The sequence below is a fragment of the Lichenostomus cassidix genome, chromosome 4 (genome assembly GCF_008360975.1).
Source record: "Lichenostomus cassidix isolate B80296 chromosome 4, HeHo_3.0, whole genome shotgun sequence".
NCBI classification, from domain to species: Eukaryota; Metazoa; Chordata; class Aves; order Passeriformes; family Meliphagidae; genus Lichenostomus; species Lichenostomus cassidix.
In genome coordinates, this window is record NC_139484.1 from 56,837,277 (window position 1) to 56,859,314 (window position 22,038).

General features: G+C 42.5%; 1 protein-coding gene across 1 annotated transcript in view; it reads left to right on the forward strand.

Annotated features, from left to right (window-relative positions):
- ATRN (attractin) overlaps positions 1-22,038 on the forward strand; it is a 147,024-nt gene that overhangs the window by 73,980 nt on the left and 51,006 nt on the right. The window contains exons 19-24 of the mRNA XM_085059314.1: positions 38-175; positions 6,091-6,184; positions 7,461-7,513; positions 9,129-9,223; positions 10,115-10,193; positions 10,588-10,745. Coding sequence (XP_084915440.1) covers positions 38-175; positions 6,091-6,184; positions 7,461-7,513; positions 9,129-9,223; positions 10,115-10,193; positions 10,588-10,745 — 617 coding nt within the window. The remainder of the gene's footprint in view (positions 1-37; positions 176-6,090; positions 6,185-7,460; positions 7,514-9,128; positions 9,224-10,114; positions 10,194-10,587; positions 10,746-22,038) is intronic.

Here is a 22,038-nt window from a genome sequence, read left to right on the forward strand (position 1 = left end):
TGAGCACCAGTACTCATAATTTTCCTGTTTTCTTCAGCCTGTCAGTGTAATGGGCACAGCAAGTGTGTAAATGAGAGCATTTGTGAGAAGTGTGAGAACCTGACCACGGGCAAGCACTGTGAGACGTGCATCTCTGGCTACTACGGGGATCCCACCAACGGGGGAACGTGCCAGCGTAAGTGCTGCCTTGGAGCTTCTGACTGAGCTCTCCATGTTCTTCCCTCTTTACTCATTCCTCTGCTGTCTTAACACAAATTATATCCTGGCAACTCATGTTTTCTTTTCTGCAGGCGAGGCTCAATTCTTGTTTCTTCAAATCAAAGACACTCAAACTGCTGAGTGAAATTACTTTCATTGCCCATAAAGATGATTTTATGCCCTCCTTTGTAAACTTGAAATGACCACAGTGAAAAATGTCTGTATTTTAGTGTTTGATGATTTTATTTTTAAAAGAAACAGTGTTGATACAAAAGTCTTGAACAAATTTCTGCTTATCTAAGTTACACCTTCTATTCCATTTGGTTAATGTGTTGTATTTTTATAGTTAAAATTGTCTGCTTCATAAAGGCTTGCCATGTTTCACTGAGGACCTGGCTGGATTTCAGCTGAGGATTAGGAGAGCCCTGTTAAAATTGCATTTCAGTTTGTAAAGTGCTCTGGGACTCTGGCACAAAATCCTGTTTTCAGCTGCTTTGTGCAAGATCCAGTTAACAAACTGGGGAAAAGTCTTCCTGGAAAGACCAATGCATTTAGTATTGACAAATGGAATACTCAGAATTTTGACTTGCAACCTTGTGACAGGGTTTGGAACTGCTGTGAATTTTTCTGTGTTGTGGCATGAGGAGAACAATTGTAAACCAGAATTCAGCTGTGAGAGGTGCAGATGTGAGGGAAGGTGCTTCTTGCTCCTAAGAGATTTAATCGTAGAATCATGGAATTGTTTGGGTTGGAAGGGACCTTAAAACTCATCTCATTCCAAAGCCCCTGCCATGCCAGGGACACTTCCACTGTCCCAGGTTGCTCCAAGCCCCGGTGTCCAGCCTGGCCTTGGACACTTCCAGGGATCCAGGGGCACCACAGCTGCTCTGGGCACCCTGGGCCAGAGCCTCCCCACCCTCCCAGGAAACAATTCCTTCCCAATATCCCATCCATCCCTGCCCTCTGGCCGTGGGAAGCCATTCCCTGTCTCCTGTCCCTCCACCCCATTGTCCCCAGTCCCTCTCCAGCTCTCTTGCAGCCCATTCAGGCACTGGAAGGGGCTGCAAAGTTTCCCTGGAGTCTTCTCCAGAGGAACACCCCAGTCTCTCTAAAGCAGAGTGACTCCAGCAGCTCTGGGGCCTCTTCTGGCTTTCTTCCAGCAGCTTCACGTCGTTCTGCTCTTGGACCCCAAAGCTGGACGCAACTCTGCAGGTGGAGTCTCACCTGAGCAGGGCACAGGGGCAGATTTTCCTCCTCCCCTGCTGTTCACACCAGGGAATCAGCCTAGAGCATGGGGGTTTCTGGGCTGGGGCATGTCCAGCTCTCACCCACCAGCACCCCCAAGTCCTTCGCCACAGGGCTGCTCTCCAGCCATTCCCCAATGTGTTTGTGCTCTTGCTTGCTCCAACCCTGCTGCAGGACCTTGCACTTGGCCTTGTTGAACTTCATGAGGTTCACACAGTCCCGTGTCTCCAGTCTGTCCAGGTCCCTCTTGATGCCATCCAGGTACTGTTGGATGCAGTCCAGGTCCCTCTGGATGCACCCCCTTCCCTCCAGCATGCTGACCTCACCAGACAGTTTGTTGTCACCAGCAAACTTGCTATGGGTACCTCAATCTTGCTGTCCCTGTAACCAACAGAGATATTAAACAGCACTGGTCCCAGTGGATTGTGTTAATGGAATATAGTGATGTGGAATGAGACAATTAGATACAGTGATGGAAAAGGTAGAATGAAAATAATATTGCTCAGTGTCAGAGTAGTGTCAGTACTTCAGTGAAATTAATGTGGGTTGTTTGCAGTCATCCTGGAAGAATGAAGTGGAGGTGATTAATTAGTGGACATTGAAGACTTTTTGTTGCCTCTTCCAAGTGTGGAGACAATCCAGCAAAAAATACTTGGATATTCATTTAGTATGTTTATTGGAAATAGTGCCAACCTTTTGGATGAAGATGAGAGTCAGTAACTGTAGCATGGAGTCCTATTTCCTCAAGCAGGAGGAAGGTGGTAATGGTTGAGGCTATGAAAAACTTCCCAATGGACAGATTTGAGGAAGGGGGTGAAAAACTCACAGGGATACAGCTGCCTCCCTTAGAGAAAAGGGATATGGAATTCCAAGAGACAGCACAGCAATACGGGTGCAAAGGAGAAGGTGCATCCCTGACACCTGATTTCACAGCATTATCTGCCAGATTAAATACTGCTGGTAATCATAAACTCATTTCAGGTGAAGATACTTTGAAATGCAGGAATGGATAAATTGAAGCTGAGTTGCCTGCGAAAATACAGAATTCTACCCTGAGCTTTTAGGTTTAATCATTGCATCACACCATACCTATTGGTAGCTGTCGCTTTTCTTTGTGTGTGGAAATGGAGAGTAAGTCCTTTGGACTCCTGTGCATAAGGATTGTCCCAAAATAGTTTGTTGTTGAGATAATGAATGACAGACTGAAATCATCCAGATGCCTGGAAAAGAAATTAGAAAATGTGTTGAGAGATTGTGGAACAGCATTCATTCCTTATCTGATGGAACCAGTAGCTCATGTCAGAAGTGCTTTGCTCTCAAGTGCTTTGGGCCCAGGTTTTTAATTTGCTGTGATTTAACACTATTTACTGGGAAGGGAAAAGAATGAGGGAAGCAGGAACCTGGGCAGAAAGAGTGAGGTGGATTGGGAGAGGGAAAGCAAGAGCAAATCACCGTATCTGATACAGCCAGGCTGACTTCTGCCCATTAGTCATTTTTGCTCAGTGAAAACCTTTCCAGAGGGGAATTTTTCAGATAAGGATTGGCTGATGGGCAACAGAGCCAGTTCCTGTTTTCTCCCTTCTCTGAGCCATGGTCCCTCCATCCTTTCCCATTAATAATGTGCTGGTTTCACTCTTTTTGTGCATTTGTGAGCAATACTTTATGCTGCTCTGTTTTTATTGTACATTCCAGTCTGACACACGATCTGTGTGTTTGCACACTTACTGCCTAGTGTGAGTCATGGCATCATGGAATGGTTTGGGTTGGAAGGGATGGAGCATCCTGTTCCACCCCCTGCCATGGGCAGGGACACACTACACTGTCCCAGGTTGCTCCAAGCCCCATCCAGCCTGGCCTTGGACACTCCCAGGGATCCAGGGGCAGCCACAGCTTCTCTGGGCACCCTGTGCCACAGCCTCCCCACCCTCACAGGGAACAGTTTCTTCCCCATATCCCATCTAATCCTGCCCTTTTTTATTTCAATGCCTTCACTCCTACATATCCCTGTAAAAAGTCCTAACACAAGGTTATATGACTGGTGTTGAAAATATTTTGTCAAACTGCAGTTATTTCCCTGAAAAGATTGTTTGCATCCCATCGTACACCCTGGTGTTGGCAGAGCTAGGCAGATAATAACTAAATGGCAGGTAAATCACTCCTCAGAGGTTGCTTTTAGGAAGTGTCCAAGTAGAGGAGTGTTAATCAGGAAGGGCAGGAAATGCAGCACATCAAATGTAAAAATAGCTGCAAGGTGCTTTCTATGCATTCAGGATTTTTCTGAATTTTCTGATTAAAGTTTCCCATGAAAATATGCTGGTGGGAGATAAGGAAGTTATTTGCAAGTGAAGGGAAGGTGCTATTATGCCTGAAATCAGATTGCAGCTGTGGCAGTGCTTTCAAACACATCCATGCAGCTTTTGCTGGTGGCCCATGAGCTGCTGGTGCCATGGGCCTGCCTGTTTCCTCTCCCAGGGCTCACAGGGGCCTGCAGGGCAGCTAAAGCATGTGGCATGAAAGAATAGTGGTGGGCAGGTGGGTGATGGCATTGCCATTGGGAAACTCGACTGTGACAAATGCAGAAAGAGGAGTAACGATCACCATGACCATCCATGAATAAATCCATGGCCTGTGGTTTGTGGAGAAGGTGGAAGGAGATTCATGGGAAAGTGGTTTGTCATCAGGCTGTTACCACGATTCACAGTCAAAAAGCCATTTCAAGTAGTTTTGGGTTTCTGTTCTGTCATGAGACTCCAGCAGGAAATTGTCATTAGTAGACTCCAGTGAGGTTGTCTGGTACATTCTATCAATAGTTTGTTTCCAAAGTTTAAAGTTCTCTGAAAAGCTGTGAGAAAATATCTCTTGGTGCATATTCCAGTTCTTGAGTGAATGATCTCCAGTTACAGGCTTGTAGGAAAGTGTATAAATGAATAGATTCTGTTTTAAATAGAGATATTTGAATATCAGCATAATTTGCACATCAGTCTTCTTGATACGCATGTGGCTAAAGAGCAGGGAGGGAGGAGAAATTAATGTTATTGCTCAAGATGCTGCAATCTGCCTCTAAACAACCTGAGGTTTAAAAGTCAGGAGAAATTTCATGTGTGTTCGTATTGAATATTGATCCAACTTCACTTTGCTTCCCTTCTGCAAAGCGTAAAGAAGTACAAGACATTCTCAATAGTATAAGACCTATTTTTCTTTAAGTGGCACTAATGAAAAGTGTGTTTCCTTCACAGAATACAATTATTTTGTTGAATTTTCATTCAGTCTGCTTTTTCCCACAATAGGCCATTTTCTTTCTTCCTATTTTGCTCTGTGTTGCTGCTAGGAAACCACTCATCCACATCTGAGAGGCGCAATTAAAGTGTCCCTGATACAGAATAGCTTCCATTATATGCCAACAGAAAGAAGATATCCAAAGGATTCCTAAACTAAGGTCCAAGGCTGGCAGAGATATTCAGGGTGGGGACTTCATGTCTAAGAATCTGCTGGTACATTGATTGGCATGACTGCTTTATGAGAAGGAATATGTCTTCTTAACAAGGAGGCTCCAGCCTTTAAAGCATATTTTCCCCAGCAAGCTCAGGACCATAAACAAGGGATCTTCTCTTTGTGTACTTTTTTCCTTATATTGTACACTCTGCTATGCACAACTCCAGATGGATGCACCTTCACTGGCAGAGCAACTCCTAAAAGGCACCTACATGCCAGAAGTTGTTAAATCTGTTCTTCCAGTGATAACGGACAAGTTATCAAAGTCAACTGCGTCTGTAGGTTTTGTCTTATTTGTTGATTTGATTTTGGGGATTTTTGCATGTTCCTCCTCTACATCTATATAAATAAGGACCTCAAAGTGTGTCAATATGATCATTTAGTTTAAATCAGGAGCACTTTCTTGAAGTAAATCTCCTGTATATCCCTACCATGCTACCTTGGGTTGGATCTTGAGCAGATTCAGGTGTATGTAGGTCTTTCTGGGCATTCCCCAAACCTGAAGTAGTTCAGGGCTATGCAGGTCAGCCGCAACTCAGTGACATTCAGCACAAAGTTATCCTAAAATATATTGGGGAATGCCCCCCAAACTAATTCCAGCATGGACATAATCATCTTAGCACCAAATGTTTTCTGCTGACGCTGTTGATAATGACATTATTTCCTCAGTAGGACTGATGAGACATTATTTTTCCCAAGGCCTGTTTATTTATTTCTAGAAAAAGCCCTTAAAGCCCCACAAGCTTTGTTTTATTTTCCAGACTCTTCTCTCAAGAGTTTTGAGCTTGGCTGAAATGTGTTAGCAAGCCCAAAATTATTCCGAATATTGTCTTTCCCTTCCCAGTTATGGAATCACACCTGCTGTCTAACAACAGGAGAGGAAGTTAAATAAATTTTTGAGCCTCAAGAGCATAGTCTGATGATGGTTTCATACAGAACATCAGTCCTGGGTAGCCTGTACTCTCTCTGTTTTGACGCACGGTTCTATTTTTGTCTGCCTTCTGCAGCACAAAGAAAGCAAAGAGCACCAAATGGGTTTTCATCTGCACGTTAATTGTTGATGGATCTCAGTTTGGAAACTGAAGGACTTAATTGCTATTGAATTTGTTCCTCTTCTTCACTCAATGTTGTGTCTTCTCCCCCTCTGCTCTGCAGCTTGCAAGTGCAATGGCCACGCATCTGTCTGCAACACAAACACAGGGAAATGTTTCTGCACAACCAAGGGAATCAAAGGAGACGAGTGTCAACTGTGAGTTCATTTCCCTTTGTTATTTGAAATCAAAAAGTTGTGCACGTACCACCTTGGGCTCCCTTCCACCCTGATTTTTAATGGTTCTGTTTATGATGTCTCTGCTCATTTCTTGCTCCTGACAGTTGACTGACTGCACTGAGGGTGCAGCCAGCCATGCTTCCCCTGGGGAATATCAAAAGCAGAATGATTTCCTGAAGAAAATTTTCCAATTTTAAAAGCATTTCAACTGGGAATGTCATGCAGAAGGGATAGGTGAAAAAATCCCCACTGCCCCCAAACTATCCGCAGAATCACAGAATGGTTTGTGTTGGAAGGGACCTCAAGGCTCAACCTGTTCCACCCCAGCCATGGCAGGGACACCTTCCAAACCCCAGTGTCCAACCTGGCCTTGGACACTTCCATGGATCCAGGGGCACCACAGCTTCTCTGGGCACTCTGGGCCAGGGCCTCACCACCCTCCCAGGGCATTTCTTCCTCATCTAACTGCCCTCTGGCAGTGGGAAGCCATTCCCTGTCTCCTGTCCCTCCATGCCTTGTCCCCAGTCCCTCTCCAGCTCTCCTGGAGCCCCTTTAGGCCCTGCCAGGGGCTCTGAGCTCTCCCTGTGTCCTTCCCTTCTCCAGGGCAACATTCCCAGCTCTCCCAGCCTGCCTCCAGACCAGCTTCAGCCCTCGGAGCAACTCCTGGCCTCCTTTGGATTTGCTCTGCTTTGCTTTATCCCTCAATAGTTTCTTTTTAATTGGTAGATTTTACTGTCTGTGCTCTGTGATATTGTTCAGGGGGAATGTAAATATATCCGAAATGAGACTTTGACATTCAAGCAGTTTAATGGAGCAGTTTTAGAGCAACAAATTTGCTGGAGGTTTCTCTGTAGCATAACATAAATGCTTTTAGTGTAATGTTAGTGGAAATAATTTAATTCCAAATAATTTCATTGCCAGGTTTATTTTTGAAGTGTTGCTCACATGAGTAAACATTTATAGGATAGAACCTGAAATAGCCATAAATGGCTGAGCTAATCCATGCATTGTGAAGAGCTAATAAATACCTTCCAAGTGGATGCAAAGGTTAATATCCAGAATTTTATATTTCATTTTTACTGCATATGAGTTGGACTTGCAGGGAACATGGAATTTCTTCATCAGCCCAGTATAGGTCATGCATTCATCTTTAATTGTGTGCTGTTAGCAGCACAGGTTGTGTTTTCTGGTATTTAGTGTCTGGGAATAAATAGGGAAAAAATCCATTTATTAAAAATATTTATATTCTTTTTAGGTGTGAAGTTGAAAACAGGTATCAGGGAAATCCACTTAAAGGAACGTGCTACTGTGAGTATCCTTGGGATTTTTTTTGGAGATTAAAAATGTGCTTGAAGTTTAAAGTATCTTATTTAAAACTTGTTTTAGTTGCCTCAGCATGTGTTTAAAATACAGGGGATTAAGGAGAGGACTGAAAAATAGCTCTAAAACCCTTCACTTTTCTCAAACGCATTGTTTAAAGAGAGTGAAAATGCTTTTCTTGATAAGGTCTGTGTGATGATTGGATCCTTTGAACAAAATTTTGAATGTTTTTCATGTCACTGAGATGAAATCTGCTCTTTTGGAGAGCACTCTAAACTATATTCCTAATAGGTAAAAAACAAAGAATGTCTTCAGAATTTTTATAAATGCAAAATACTATTTATTTTGAATTCTGGTCCATGTTAGAATGGATTTCAAAATTGCCATGTTTCCTCTGAAATGAGCAGTTGGTTTCCCATGCAGTTCCAGAAGATCCTTTGCCAAGATTCAGATTACCTAATGGAAACTTTCCAGCTTCTATTTGCAAATATTAGCAATCAGCAGCCTGGCAGGTGTGGAGAGATGGAATCTTAAATTACATAAAGTCTCAAATAGTGGTTTTGTCCAGCACAGAAATGATCAACTGGCTGATTTTGGCTAATCAGAATTCTGCTTGTGTGGCCAAACAAGGGCATTGGTGGCTTCTCATGACAATCTCTGTGTAAGAGTGACCAAATTACTTGCTGAAATGGTAGGGATCATTAAATGGGCAGAAAGTGGGGAAAGGCAAAACCTTTTGGCTCTCACAGGAAGACCCTTATGCTGTCCAGATCCAGTGTTGCTTGGTTTCATTCTTTGAATATTTCTTTGTGCTTCACTGTGGACAGACATCAGCAGCTTGTCTGGCTTGTGTCAGTCCAACAAGGGCTCACCAGGAGGCAGTAAGAGAAAAGTAGCACTTGGTGTATAAATTCCTGTTTATTATTGCTTGAAATGTCTCTGCATGGCTTCAGGAATATGTACAAGTCATAACAGTGTGTTTTAATAAAAGGATACTGTGATTGGTGGGTGCATCCCCACAACTGGCTGTTGATTATCCCCAGCCTAGGCATACAGGAGTGTGGAAGGACAGACAGACAGACAGACTGAAGGCTGGTCCTGGCATGCCTGGCTGGGATGTGTCCTGGAGCAAGATGACAGCTGGGTTCTTCAGCAATCAGCTGCTCTGTAGAAATTCTCCCAGGAAAATCCAGTGATGTACAGAAACTTGTAATGGGGGGATCATTGTCCCCTTTCAAGTGGGAATTACTGTTGAATTTTTCTACTATTCCCTTAGATCGTAGAGATAATGCAAGCTGGAAAAGTAAATATTTTGGCATGTTTTTACAATGTAAATAGGAGTCCTGGTTTAGATCAGGGCTGGAGGCTGTTGCCTGGCAGGTATAAGCCATGTCTCTTCCCCCTCTAGGCTCAGTTCCTGGAGTTTTTTGTTCCTCATGTGGGTTGGAGTAATTTGTACCAGTGTCATGTCCTAGTTGTCCAAGAAACCCTTCAGTGACATCATGCCTTCCTTTGCAGAAGTTTACCCTATTTTAAAGTTAAAAATTACCCTATTTTATTCCAGGAGATGGGATAACTAACTGTCTTCCTGTATTCCTTACAGATACTCTTCTCATTGACTATCAGTTCACCTTCAGCCTTTCCCAAGAGGACGATCGCTATTACACAGCAATCAACTTCGTAGCAACACCTGAAGAGGTAAATTTTTTATTTTCCCTTTCAATTTTGTGCTTTGTCTTCTCTTGGCCCTGGAGGTGATGAATTGTTACAGTTCTGTGGGTCTCCAGGTGTACTCTTGTGATATGGAAGGTATGTCCAGCTCCATGGAGCAAGCAGAGCTTTTTGACCTTGGCTTGGCTGTGCAGTCCCAAATCATCACAGTAAAATTTCATAAGGAGCCACTGTTGATTCTTTCCAGCTGTTTGAAAAACCTCTGAGCCATTCCAGTTTTTTTTTAAATCACAGAACAGTTTGGGTTGGAAGAGACCTTAAAGCTCATCCCATTCCAAACCCCCTGCCATGGCAGGGACACATCCACCATCCCAGGCTGCTCCAAGCCCCAGTGTCCAACCTGGCCTTGGACACTGCCAGGGATCCAGGGGCAGCCACAGCTTCTCTGGGTGCCCTGTGCCAGGGCCTCACCACCCTCCCAGGGAAGAATTCTTTCACAATATCCCATCTCTCCCTGCCCTCTGGCAGTGGGAAGCCATTCCCTGTGTCCTGTCCCTCCAGCCCTTGTCCAAAGTCCCTCTCCAGCTCTCTCAGGGCCCCATAGGCACTTCTATTCTGCAGGCTGAACAATCCCATCTCTCTCAGTCTGTCTCCAGAGCAGAGATTTGTTTGCTTGTTTTCAACCCATATCTTGTGTCTCAGTTCTTCCTGTGATATTCTATGCACATGATTTTTTTAATTCCTTGTGGAGAATACTTCTTTCAGAAAATACAGTATATAGCTTTTAGGTTGATGTATTTTCTTTATGTAAGTAACAAACTCCAAGGTAATTTTTTGTAGCGAAGATTTCATTGGAAACAGTACAGTAAAATTGCTTATCCTAAAAATTAAGGGTTTTTGGTTTTTTTCTTCCTTTAGCAAAACAGAGACCTGGACATGTTCATCAATGCATCTAAAAACTTCAACCTCAACATTACTTGGTCCACAAGTTTTGCAGGTAAATTGAGGATGATCTAAGTAACTTGGGAGCTTCTTTCATTTATCAATTTCCGGCAAATGCAAATTTTATAAGGAAAACATGAGGGGGGTTTAACCTGTGTACTTTTTGCATAGTGTTCTTAAATTGTCAGCCTGAGGAAGGAGGTAAAATGTTTTAAAAACCTGTGTTTTCAACTTTAATAGTTTATTTTGTAAACATTAAAAGTGCAAATTTGATTTTTAGCAATGCAACATCTTGGCACACAGTGATTTTGATAATGCTGTGCAGCTTAAAATAGTTGGTTTTGAATGAATAGTTAATTTTTTAACATGAAAATTTAGGATGGTTTGTGCTTTTGTTTCTTATTTTAAATATTCATTGAGAAATCTTTCCTTGCTGTTTTTTAAAACAGCTGGCACACAGGCTGGGGAGGAAATTCCAGTTGTTTCCAGAACCAATATAAAAGAATACAAGGATAGTTTCTCCAATGAGAAATTCGACTTCCGCAACAACCCGAACATCACATTCTTCGTTTACGTCAGCAATTTCACCTGGCCCATAAAAATACAGGTAAGAGCTGCTAATTTATGTTAAATTATGTAAAGGTGGTTTTTTTATTTCTCTCAAGCACTGTGGCAGCTTGCTGTGCTTGGAGTTGTCCAAGCTGAACCTGTCTTGCTCTAATCCTGCAGCAGAGTTAGGTGTTCCTGGATAAGAGGAAGAAGGTGTGAGGCATCTTCTGATGTTGCTCAGCCCAGGGGGTCTGAAGATATGCTGTGAAATAAAGCAAGACACTCATGCATTAACAGGGCCATGTTTGATGAGCTGTCTGACTTTAAATGTGTAGATACTGATGTTGTAGAAAAAGACTGATAAAGCTAAAAATGAAGCCTGGAAAGAGCAGACAGAGGAAATGCTTTGGTAGCTCTTTAGTATCTTGTTCTCAAAAGGCACAGCTTGAGGGTCTCCCCCTTTTCTCCTGTTTCTGCCTAGGGCTGGTGGTATGTGCAGGGTAGGAAGCTCATTCTTTCCCTTCATTCAATACAGTTGGTTGCCAGGCAGTGCCTTGGGTGCCAGGCTGGCTGTGGTGTGGGAGAAGCAGTGAATGAAGCTTGGTGGTCCTAAAATCAGACAGAATCACACTGTGATTGCAATCATGAGACTCTGCAGCTGCTGAGGCAGCTCACAGGTCAGAGGAGCCTCAGCCACCTTCTTGCAGCGGGCTGGTCAAGTATCAACTCACTGTGTGCTCATAGTGACGTGGGTGTTCTTTGAAGGACAAAATCCTTTTAGGTGAGGAACAAAGATCAAGGAATGGTTTGGGTTGGAAAAGACCTTAAAGATCATCTTGTTCCACCCACTGCCATAAGCAGGGACAGCTTTCACTAGCCCAGGCTGCTCCAAGCCCTGTCCAACCTTGAACAGTTACAGGGATGGGCAGATGTAGATCTCAAATAAGGCTTGGCATATTTGAATTCTGCCTTATTTAAGAAACTTGGTCAAATATGGGAACCCAAATTCTTCCATCTTCACCCTTGTTCGTCCAATTGTTATGTGTAAGCTGATACTTCACATTCATGTACTTGGTATTTCAAACATACTGGGTCACACAAGCTCATGTTTTCAACAAAAACAATGCGCAGAATAATACTGAGCAAGAAAATGAGGTCCACCTGGGAAAAAGGTCCTTAAGCTGTAGTGATACTTTTCATGGTATCCATGAAATTCCTGAATTTTAAAAAAAATATTAGGACTACTTTGAAATGTCTTCATCACCTTCTCTTAAAGACAGTGGGTTTTAATTACTTGGGAAACTTTGTCTTGCTGATTGGAGACTGAAGATTTGATAGGCTGTCTTTGGGCTCTTTTTAATATTACCTGCAGTTTTGGTAATCAGTTTGCAGCTGGAGAGTTTTTACTTTATAGACTGGTAAAGTCTTAGTTTATTTTCAAGTTCTAATTTTTAGATATGGAGGAGTTGATGAGCTGCAATGTAAATTCTTTATGTCATTGGATACTCAAGTAGCAAGTCCTAAACCTCATTTCTGTTTAAGTACTACTTGTCATAGGGGAAGTTGCATCTGTTTACAAAGGTGAGCACTCGTGCAATGATTTATTTAAATATTTGAGCTTCTCTTTTATCGAACTCATAGTCACAGGAGTTATTTTACAGGTTATTTTGATTGATGCTTAATTTTCCGTTATCAGTGCTAGACTGTACCTTACCCTGACTTATTTCTTTGCTATTTATTGTGGCAGAACTGTGTGTTAGGACTTTGTAGGTATTTAGGAACAATGCTGTGTCCTGTCCATAAAGCTCTCCTATGTTTACTCTGGTCTCTATCCAACCTGCACTTACAGTGAATTTCTCCTGCTTTTTCCTATGCCAGTATCATCACTGAGCTCAAACATGCCCTTCATCTTCTCGTTTGGCACTTGCAACTCCTCCTTTTCCTGGATGAAATTGAGCAGGTCATATCCTCTCACAGCCTTTAGTGTTTGTTTTTTGGCTTAAGCAAGACAAACCCTCATCATTGTTCTATGTGAAATAGGTTATTCAGGTTCAGTTGCCTTGTTTATTCTCCCTGTGTGCTTCCATGTATTTGTCTCACTTGCACGATTTTGGTTGTGGAGATCAGGTGTCAGTATTGCTTTGTGCAGGGATATCTCTGAGTTCTGTCATGAAATCACAGAATGTGTTGGATTGGAAGGGACCTCAAGGCTCATCTTGTTCCAACCCCTGCCATTGGCAGGAACACCTTCCACCATCCCAGGCTGCTCCAAGCCCTGTCCAACCTGGCCTTGGACACTTCCAGGGATCCAGGGGCACCACAGCTGCTCTGGGCACCCTGTGCCAGGGCCTCACCACTGTCACAACCAGGAATTCCTTCCCAAGATCCCAGCCCAAGCTCCCCTTTCCCACTGGGAAGCCATTCCCTGTGTCCTGTCCCTCCATGCCTTGTCCCCAGTCCCTCTGCAGCTCTCCTGGATCCCCTTTAGGCCCTGCCAGGGGCTCTGAGCTCTCCCCGGATGCTTCTCTTGTTCAGGCCTGGCTGCAGAGCAGAGGGGCTTCAGCCCTTGGAGCATCTCCATGGCCTCCTCTGGACTTGCTGAGGACATGAATATATGAGTCACTCTGTCCAAATGGCATCCTTGAACTAACTTCTTCTTTAACCACTCTTAGTCTTGAGATATTCGTCACTATCTTTATCTCACCCAGGAATTCCCATTATATTGATATCCTTAATGACACCTTGATTAGCTCCATTGTATAGCCTAGGTCTGTACAATAAATTATTTTTCCAAATAGAAAATAGTAAACTAGCATGGCACAGGTTACTGTTGTCAGCTCCACTGCTTATTAATTTCAGTTTTTCATTTACTAATTAAGTTCTTCTATTCAAAACTTGTCTTGAAACTTTGTGTACTCTAGAGATCTTGGGAGGGAGAATATTTAGATTCTCCCTCCTTCTCTAAATACAGGTTTTAAATGTTCCGTGCTCAGCCATGCTCAGCTGGTAAACTGGTTTAACAGCCTTATTCTAGAGGATATTATTTTGTGGACCAATTCTTTTGGAGTTGGGATGCATGTTGTTTGCTTTCCCTGGCTCTAAATGTATCAAAACACTTGAGTTCTGTCTCTACCTTAGTTATATATCTCTTACAACTTCATTCCCATGAAACACTTTGCCTTGCACCCATGTTCAGTGTCCTTATCCTAATCAAAACTCCTAATTTCATTTTAGGGATGCAGCTGATTGGTTTTATCTCTTTACCTCTCCTTACAGCATCCCCTCTTCCCTTCCCCTCCAGGTTTCCTTTACTTGTATGGCTAAAACATCTCTTGCTGCTTTGTTTTCATTTGCTGAGCTCTGGCACAGCTTGACTTCTGGCAGTTCTTATTTTATTTCTCTACTTGTGCTGGCTTTAAAGACATTGCTAATGAATCCTTTCCTGTCCTTAAAACAAAGTCTCTTTAATTGAGCCTCATGTCCCTTTTGAGGTTAGCTCTGAGGATGAGGCTTTCAAATAGTTTTGCATCTTTGACCTTAGAGAAATATTTAGATGGCAGCTTTCCCATTTCTGATCTCCTTCATCCACTTGATTTTACTGTTTGATTTCATTTCTCATAGTTAAAGAGTGAACTTTGATTCTCTTACAACACTTAACCTCCCTTTATCCTTAATTTAATATGAATGTGCTTGTATGCACTCAATCCAAGTTAATGTTTTATCACCAGCTCTTCTTAATGCCTTTATTACTTGCCAAAACAAAGTCCAAAACGGCATCAGCTCTTACTCATTGAGACACACTTTTTGTGAAGAAGTCTGGCAGCGACGAGGAATCTGTGGTCCATAGAATTTGTTAGTTTTCTCCTCAGTACACAGCTAAAACCCAGGACTCACTGTGTCCTTTCAGGTCTTGCGCAATCTTCTGTGGTGGACTGAGCTTCCCTCAGTTGCAAACTGTGTTCCTACCTGTCCTTTCCATACCCCAATTTCTTTCATTTTTGTGAAGTCTTGGCTCTCTGTAGTTTGTGTTCAATATGATAAAATGGAAGATAAATCATGGCACAGGTTTTTGGAACAAAGATTTTTTGGAAAAATGGCCAAATGCCCAGAGAAGCTTTGGCTGCTCCATCCCTGCAAGTGTTCAAGGCCAGGTTGGATGGGGTTTGGAGCAACCTGGTCCAGTGGAAGTGTCCCTGCCCATGGCAGGGGGATGGATTGAGATGAGCTTTAAGATCCCTGCTAACCCACCTCATTATGTGATTCTGTGATTTTAAGACTTCCTGGCCATCACTCCTTGACTCATCCCATTCTGCGCTCTTCTGAGGAATAGATTTTATTCAGACTTTTCCCTCTCTCATTTATTTTTCCAAGGGGTTCATCCCTGATTTCACTGGTGAAAAGATCCTGTGCTGTTGGGATCAGTCTTTCAGGGCACACTGGCTTCTTACACATTGCCGTATGGGCAGGATGCAAACTGTTCTCTCCTAACTTGTCTCCTACAGTCCTCCTCATTGCAGCTCCCCTATTAAACTGTCATGCAGCTACAGAACATGTTTCAATTTCCCTTTGGAAATTAGAGTGATTTTAATAGAGTATGTCAAAGTCAGGACATTTCTGCTCCTGCCAAGCTTCTGGAAATTATTCTGTCCTCATGTGTGTGCATCACCTGGCAGCTCACACATGTGTTTGGGCTATTCCTGGGCAGTGCAGCATGTCCAAATAATATTTTTGGGGTTTTTTCTTTGTTTGAATATCATTGTAAACAATCATTGTGCATACCCTCACTTGTCCTGTGTTATTTTCAATTGCAATACAACCGATGTATTTAAACATAAGTGTTTATGTCTATACAAAATCTTGCAACAGAAAACTTCAGAAATGTAGATTTTACTGCAAAGTAATTCCACAATCCACATAATTTTTTTAAGTATTAGAAGCTTTATCTTGAAGTCCTTGATTGAAATCTGCCTCTTATTCGCTTTCTCTCCTTGTCTGTTAAAATCTGCACTTGGAAAGTATAAATGCTCCTTTGTGTAAGAGATGGCTGTCCCCCCACCAATGCTCAGTTCTGGCTCTTCTTTCCCAGTCTTGCTCCACCTCTTTCCCAAACCACTTCATTTCCTTTTTAAAGAATATTGGTTTAGGATGTCTTTTCCTGCCTGACTAATGACTTAAAATGAAGATTCAGTTAAAGAGCTAAAGCAGCAAAATGCAGAAAGCCTTCAAAATACAGCAATCCTCCTCCTAATTTCTCCTTTCTGAGCAGTTACAAGCATGAAGGAGTTCACTTAAAGCCTTACCTTGCCAAGCTTTCCTGAAAATCCAGGTAAGGTCTTGTCAACAGTGTCTGGATATTTCCATTCTCTCTGCTTTGTGAGCTCATCTTTGCTACAAGCTTTGGACACACAGAATTTTGAAGAGTTTAGCAAACATTGTTCACTTTCCTCTCTTCAGCTTTCCTCTAAATATTCTCTATTTTCCTCCAAAGTGGGAGTGCATGCTTTAGGGAAGGACATTAGTGGGCGTTGAAGGATTGATGTTTTTCTTTACTTGTGTAAATGTAATAGTAATCTTTTCCCCACTATTTTTCCTGTTTGCTTAACTTTCATTGTGAGTTTGATTTGTTATTCTTTCCAAATTTAGCTCAGAGTACAAGCTGACTATAAATAATCAGCTGTACAATAGCAGAGTAAGAGGCAAAGAAATTCAGTGCAGAAACTTTCAGAGGAATTCTCTTCATGGGTTTCAATCCATGCAAAGTCAGCTCACTCCAAGGTGAAACTGCAGGTCTGGAGCTGACAGGTAGTTATTGGTGAGAATTTGAAACTTTCTTTGATACCTGTGTAAATGTCAGCAGGTTATAACACTGTTTAAACTAATATGTATTTACCTGGAGCTGATTCCAGTGAGTGAATCCATCTCCAGAGTGTACAGGGGGGTGAAAATTCAATCTGCTAATACAGCAATTCTCCTCTGGCTCTAAGCTTTCTGCTTCATTACAGTTTACTGCTGATGGTGTTTGCTACCACTCACTAAATAGAAATTGGTGGTTTAGTCTTGTTGCATACCCAGACTATTCTTGTTTCATACCCATACTATTGTTTATGTTCACTAGTGTTTCCCATTTGATATTATACTTTTTCCTCTCAGATTGAGCATCTTGCATTGATCTCTACGTTCTGAGAATGTGTAAGATGTTTAGGAGCTGATTAAGGCAAAACTAGTTTGTATCATTAAGTGGCAATTGCCTCCTCTCTTTCCTTCGTGTTAGTTGAAGGATTTTGAATATGCTTAAATGTTAATTATGAACCAAATGCTTAAAGAAACAAAAAGAGATTAAGGAATTTTGCAGCCTTGTATACAAAATGCACCATTTGCAAAATCTCATTAGATATTCACTATATATACTTTTCTTGGCAATTCATCATCGTGTTGGGCTTCAAAAAATGCCACTGTGACTACGTAGCATTGCTGTATGTGCAGTGTGGTAGAGGCTGCAGCAGCACTGTATAGCTCCCACTGTTTGAAGAGTATTTGAGAACCAGTGGGAAACATTCAACTCACTTAAATTGTTGCCTTCCACTCAGATTTCATAAAGGCTGTAACGGAAAAATACCTAAAATTGCCGCTGCTGCCTTCAATTTTAGTTTCTCGAACTTTTTTCTGGTTTCCTCTATTTGATTTATTTCAGAATGGTCTATATAGTCTCCTTTAAATCTTCATTCCTTTCTACACAGATAGTTCATGGAATGAACAGGATTGGAAGGGACCTGAAAGACCATCTGTGAATTGCTTAACTCAGTCACATCATGTGTTGTCATAATTATTTTATTTCCAAACATGCTGATTACCCTGATTGGAAGATATTGGTGAACCCACTCAAAATGTTGAATTGTTCTCTGGTTCATCCACTGAAGGATGAATTGTCAACTGGAAAGTGGAAACCACTCATGGCCCTTCAGTTGATGGCAGCTGGCAGAGGAGGTGTCATGAGGTCAAGTGCAGAAACTGTAACTAACAGGAGACCTGGAAACTGAGGACAGGCTCAAATGTGCTGTAATTAAACCAGAATTTGTCCTGTGGTGCTTTCTTTTGATAATGATCCAGGTGACTGTGTTTGTAGTGGCACACAGACTCCTCGAATCACGGACTGGTTTGGATTGGAAGGGACCTTGAAGCCCATCTCATTCCATCCCCTGCCATGGCAGGGACACCTTCCACTGTCCCAGGCTGCTCCAAGCCCTGTCCAGCCTGGCCTTGGACACCTCCAGGGATCCAGGGGCAGCCACAGCTTCTCTGGGCACTCTGTGCCAGGGCCTCCCCACCCTCCCAGGAAACAATTCCTTCCCAATATCCCATCCATCCCTGCCCTCTCCCAGTGGGAAGCCATTCCCTGTCTCCTGTCCCTCCATGCCTTGTCCCCAGTCCCTCTCCAGCTCTCCTGGAGCCCCTTTAGGGGCTCTGAGCTCTCCCTGGAGCCTTCTCTTGTTCAGGCTGAACACCTCCAGCTCTCCCAGCTCAGCTCCATAGGAGAACTCCACATGTCACAGCTCCAGTTGCTCTGTACAGATCTCCTGCACGTGCCATCCCCAGGAATGAGATGTCAGCCATTAACTGATGTGCTCTTTAATGAACCCCCTTCCTTTGGGCCCCTACCTCTCTGCCTTCTGTTGCTTTTCTTAAATTCCCATTGACAGGATAACTGCATCCAAGTTTGGAAGGAAAATACTCATTTTAGTGCTCCAGTGGAGAGCTGCACTGCTGCATTAAGTGAGATTTCTCATAGATGTGGGAGTACAATTGAGCTCCCAGTAAACCTTTCAGAACTGACACTTTCTTGGATTCAAGTGCCTTGTATATTAGACCTATGACTACTAATTTTTTTAAGACCTTTTCTTGTGTCCAGAGTTGTTCTAAGGGAATAGCCGAAGCTCTGTCGTTTCACAGGCATCGAAGGACTTCTCTGGCTCTCTCTGCAACTGCCATAGGATTGTGTTGTAGTTACTAATTACCTCCTCTGACCTGGGAAACCGTTCCCACTGGTTTCCAGTGGTATTCTGAAGATGTCTGTAGGAGAGCAAATTCCCTTCACATCTGTCTTAGCTGGCAGTAATGTTGGAAATGGGTCTTTCCCTTGGCCAGGAGCTATCTTCTGTCTTAGTATGTAGGCAAACCTCAAGTGGAGCCACCTGCTGCTGGTGTCAGCTGCATTTCAGAGTCAAGATGAATTACACACTAGACTGAGATTCTACTGAGGAATGGATCTCGTTTTTTCTTATGCTGAACGTGGCTATTTAAGTTGGAAATATTAGCCAATATATTACAAACTGCCAGGACTTACTCTCCTAAGAAGACTCCACAATCCTCAGACAAAGCTCTTGCTCTGATCTTTATCATCATTGATTTCAGTGTTTCATTACTGTTAAGTCCTGCAGTACGTAAATACTGAAACCTTCAGAAATTCTCATTTTTCAACGTAAAGCTTCTTCATTAAAGCATTTTTGATTTGAAATTCTTCTTCTCATGCTCTTTCCCATCATGCTGCTAGTTTTATTGGCAACATTACTCCTAAAACAGGTGGTCTGCATTGGCAAGAGTCTTAGCACCACTTTCAATTAAGCTTTAATTTTACTTGCCATTCATGTTTAATGTAGTTCAGGAAGCATTTGTTTTCTTCCAGAGCTAAATGATGGATGACAGTTTGCTACAGCCAAGGAAAGCTTTGGGCTACCTTTAGCTCCTGCCAGGTGAGGAAGAGCCCAAAACAAAGCTGGAGAAACAGCAGATCTCGCACATTCCTTTTATTTTTAGGCTTTTCAGCCTCTTTCAGGTGTCAAGAATATTGCCAGCAGTGATGCTCTCTGTGTTTCCCTCTTTGAGGTTTGCAGCCTGACTGAAAGGCTTTGATAATACATTGGAAAAGATTGAACGAAGAAACCATCCACAGTTAAAAAGCAGGGCCTGAACTGTCTGTAATTCCCTGGTTCCTCTCTGGAGGAAGCATTAGTCATTTGTTACAGGGCCTAAATAACCCCTGAGGACTGGACTTGGCCCATTGAGGTTTGCAGTCTTTCTCTAAATTAGTGTCATTCTTGAATCAAAAGCCACAGGCTCATCGAATGAGAGCTTTTGGTGAGGGTAAAGAAAAAGTGTCTTCGTTGTTGCCAAGGAGAATAAAATACATTCAGATAGGTAAATTGCTTTGATAAAATAATTATGTGGGCTTGAAATCACAGTTGTTGCTGATCTAGACAACTTTCCTGCAAGGTCCTCATGTGCCTCATGCATCTTTAATGAGGAAGAGATGTAGGTGCAGAGATAAAATCATCCCCAACTCTCTGGGTCCCTTTATTCCAAAAACGGGGTTTTTTTCTGTTGCTTGTGAAAGCATGGGAATGCCAAAGTTGTTTGCTAAAGATGTCCCTTGCCTTCTTTAGCTGTAACTGCAGATGCTTTTGAGCCTCTCTCCCTGCAGCTCTCTCACCATGTAAGAGGTTTGCTTGAAACCCAACAATGAAACATAAATCAATTTGTTAATCTGATGAAATTTGCTGTTGAATGTAATTACTTTTGGAGACATGCAATTACATGCTGATTTTTCAGAACAGGCAAACTGACATCTTCTACTGTGGGATGGAAAGATTTAAAACAGAACAGTTAAATGGGCCTTTAAAACATGAAACAGCTGCTTGTGTTTTATCTGCTCCTGCTTCCTTATTTTTGGCATCAACTGATGACATTTTTCTCCTTTTAGAAGTTGTTCCCTTTTGGGTAAAGTAATATTTTTGTTAGCACCTTCTTAAATGCTTTAAAAGGAGGGTTTCTCTCAAAGGCAGTTAACCCTTGGCAGGATGTGGTGCCACTTCAGTCCTTTCTACAGGAGGTTGTAGCTTCAGCAACCCTGAAAATTGTTGATGCCAAACTTTTCCCAGGTACTGCGTTGGGGGATTTTTTTCAGAGATTCATGGAATGGTTTAGGTTGGAAGGGAGGTGAAGGAGCACCTCGTGCCACTCCTGCCATGGCAGGGACACCTTCCACCATCCCAGGCTGCTCCAAGCCCCAGTGTCCAACCATGCCTGGGACACTGCCAGGGATCCAGGGGCACCACAGCTTCTCTGGGCACCCTGTGCCAGGGCCTGCCCACCTCACAGGGAGGAATTTCTTCCCAAAGCCCATCTCTCCCTGCCCTCTGGAAGTGGGAAGCCATTCCCCCTTGTCCTGGCAATCTGGGTCCTTGACTTCCCAGCTCTCTTGGAGATCTTGGACCTTGGGATTTCTTGGGATGAACTGTAGTGACTTTCATAACTTTTTTTAAGGTTTATTGTAATATCTTCATGTTACACTGGAAGTCTCTTTGTATTCCTGTTGCACAACTTTAGCTTCAGAAATAACAAAAGTTATGGGAGAGCAGAGAGAGGCAGCCTGCAGTTCATATTTAATAATACCAGGAGCATTTCTTGTTGTGGTTTTTTTTGAGTTCTGACAGTAACATATGTATCGATCACCTTAATTTTAAGGAAGGTGATTTTATTTTCTCTTTTAAAATGCAGGGCTGGGCAGCATGATATAGAACAAATTGCAGAATTAATTTTCTATGGAAGCAAAGTCCAAAGCGTGACGTCAGTGGTTGAAGTTGCTGTACTTCTGTGATGAATAAGTCTTGAAAACACCATAACCCACCACAGAATGTAAATATAGGCACCAAATTCAAATGTATTTCTGAAAACAAATGCTGTGAGCCATTGCTGGGGAGCTTTTACAGCCACCAAAAAGGGAAGATACTTTCCTTTATACAAAAGCTAATTGAAATTTAGAATCAAAGAATAGTGAGGAAAGTGTGTTGGCAATAAAATAGAAGAAGCCACACACTGGAATGCAACAGTGGATTCAGCCTGGCTAAACCACAGGGAAAGTATATCCAGAATTAAGGGTGACAAACCCAAAAGCCTTTGGCTTGTTTAGCTCACAGATGGGAAGCTAGAGACATCAGCACTGAGCTAACTGCAGCTGACTCTGCAGGGCTGCTTTTAGAAAAAAGTATTCCTGGAATGTCCTGAAAACTTCTTTTTCTCTCACTTGTCTTCCTGACTTTGTATTACCAAGATTTTGATTTATTTTTTTTATACTGTATTGGCAGATGTTGCTCCCAGCAATGTTGGCAAGCAAGAGCTGGGGTCAGGGCAGGGTAGTACTGTCACAGTCCTGTATAGGAATAATTTATGGGATGATTGGGGATTTCATAGGGGTTTTTTTTCCTAAATTGGTTCTCTCCTAATTTTTTTTTTTTTTTTGAGTTATAGGTGTCATGTATAGCTGTTTCTTTAAACAGTCTGTTTTTCATGTGAGATTA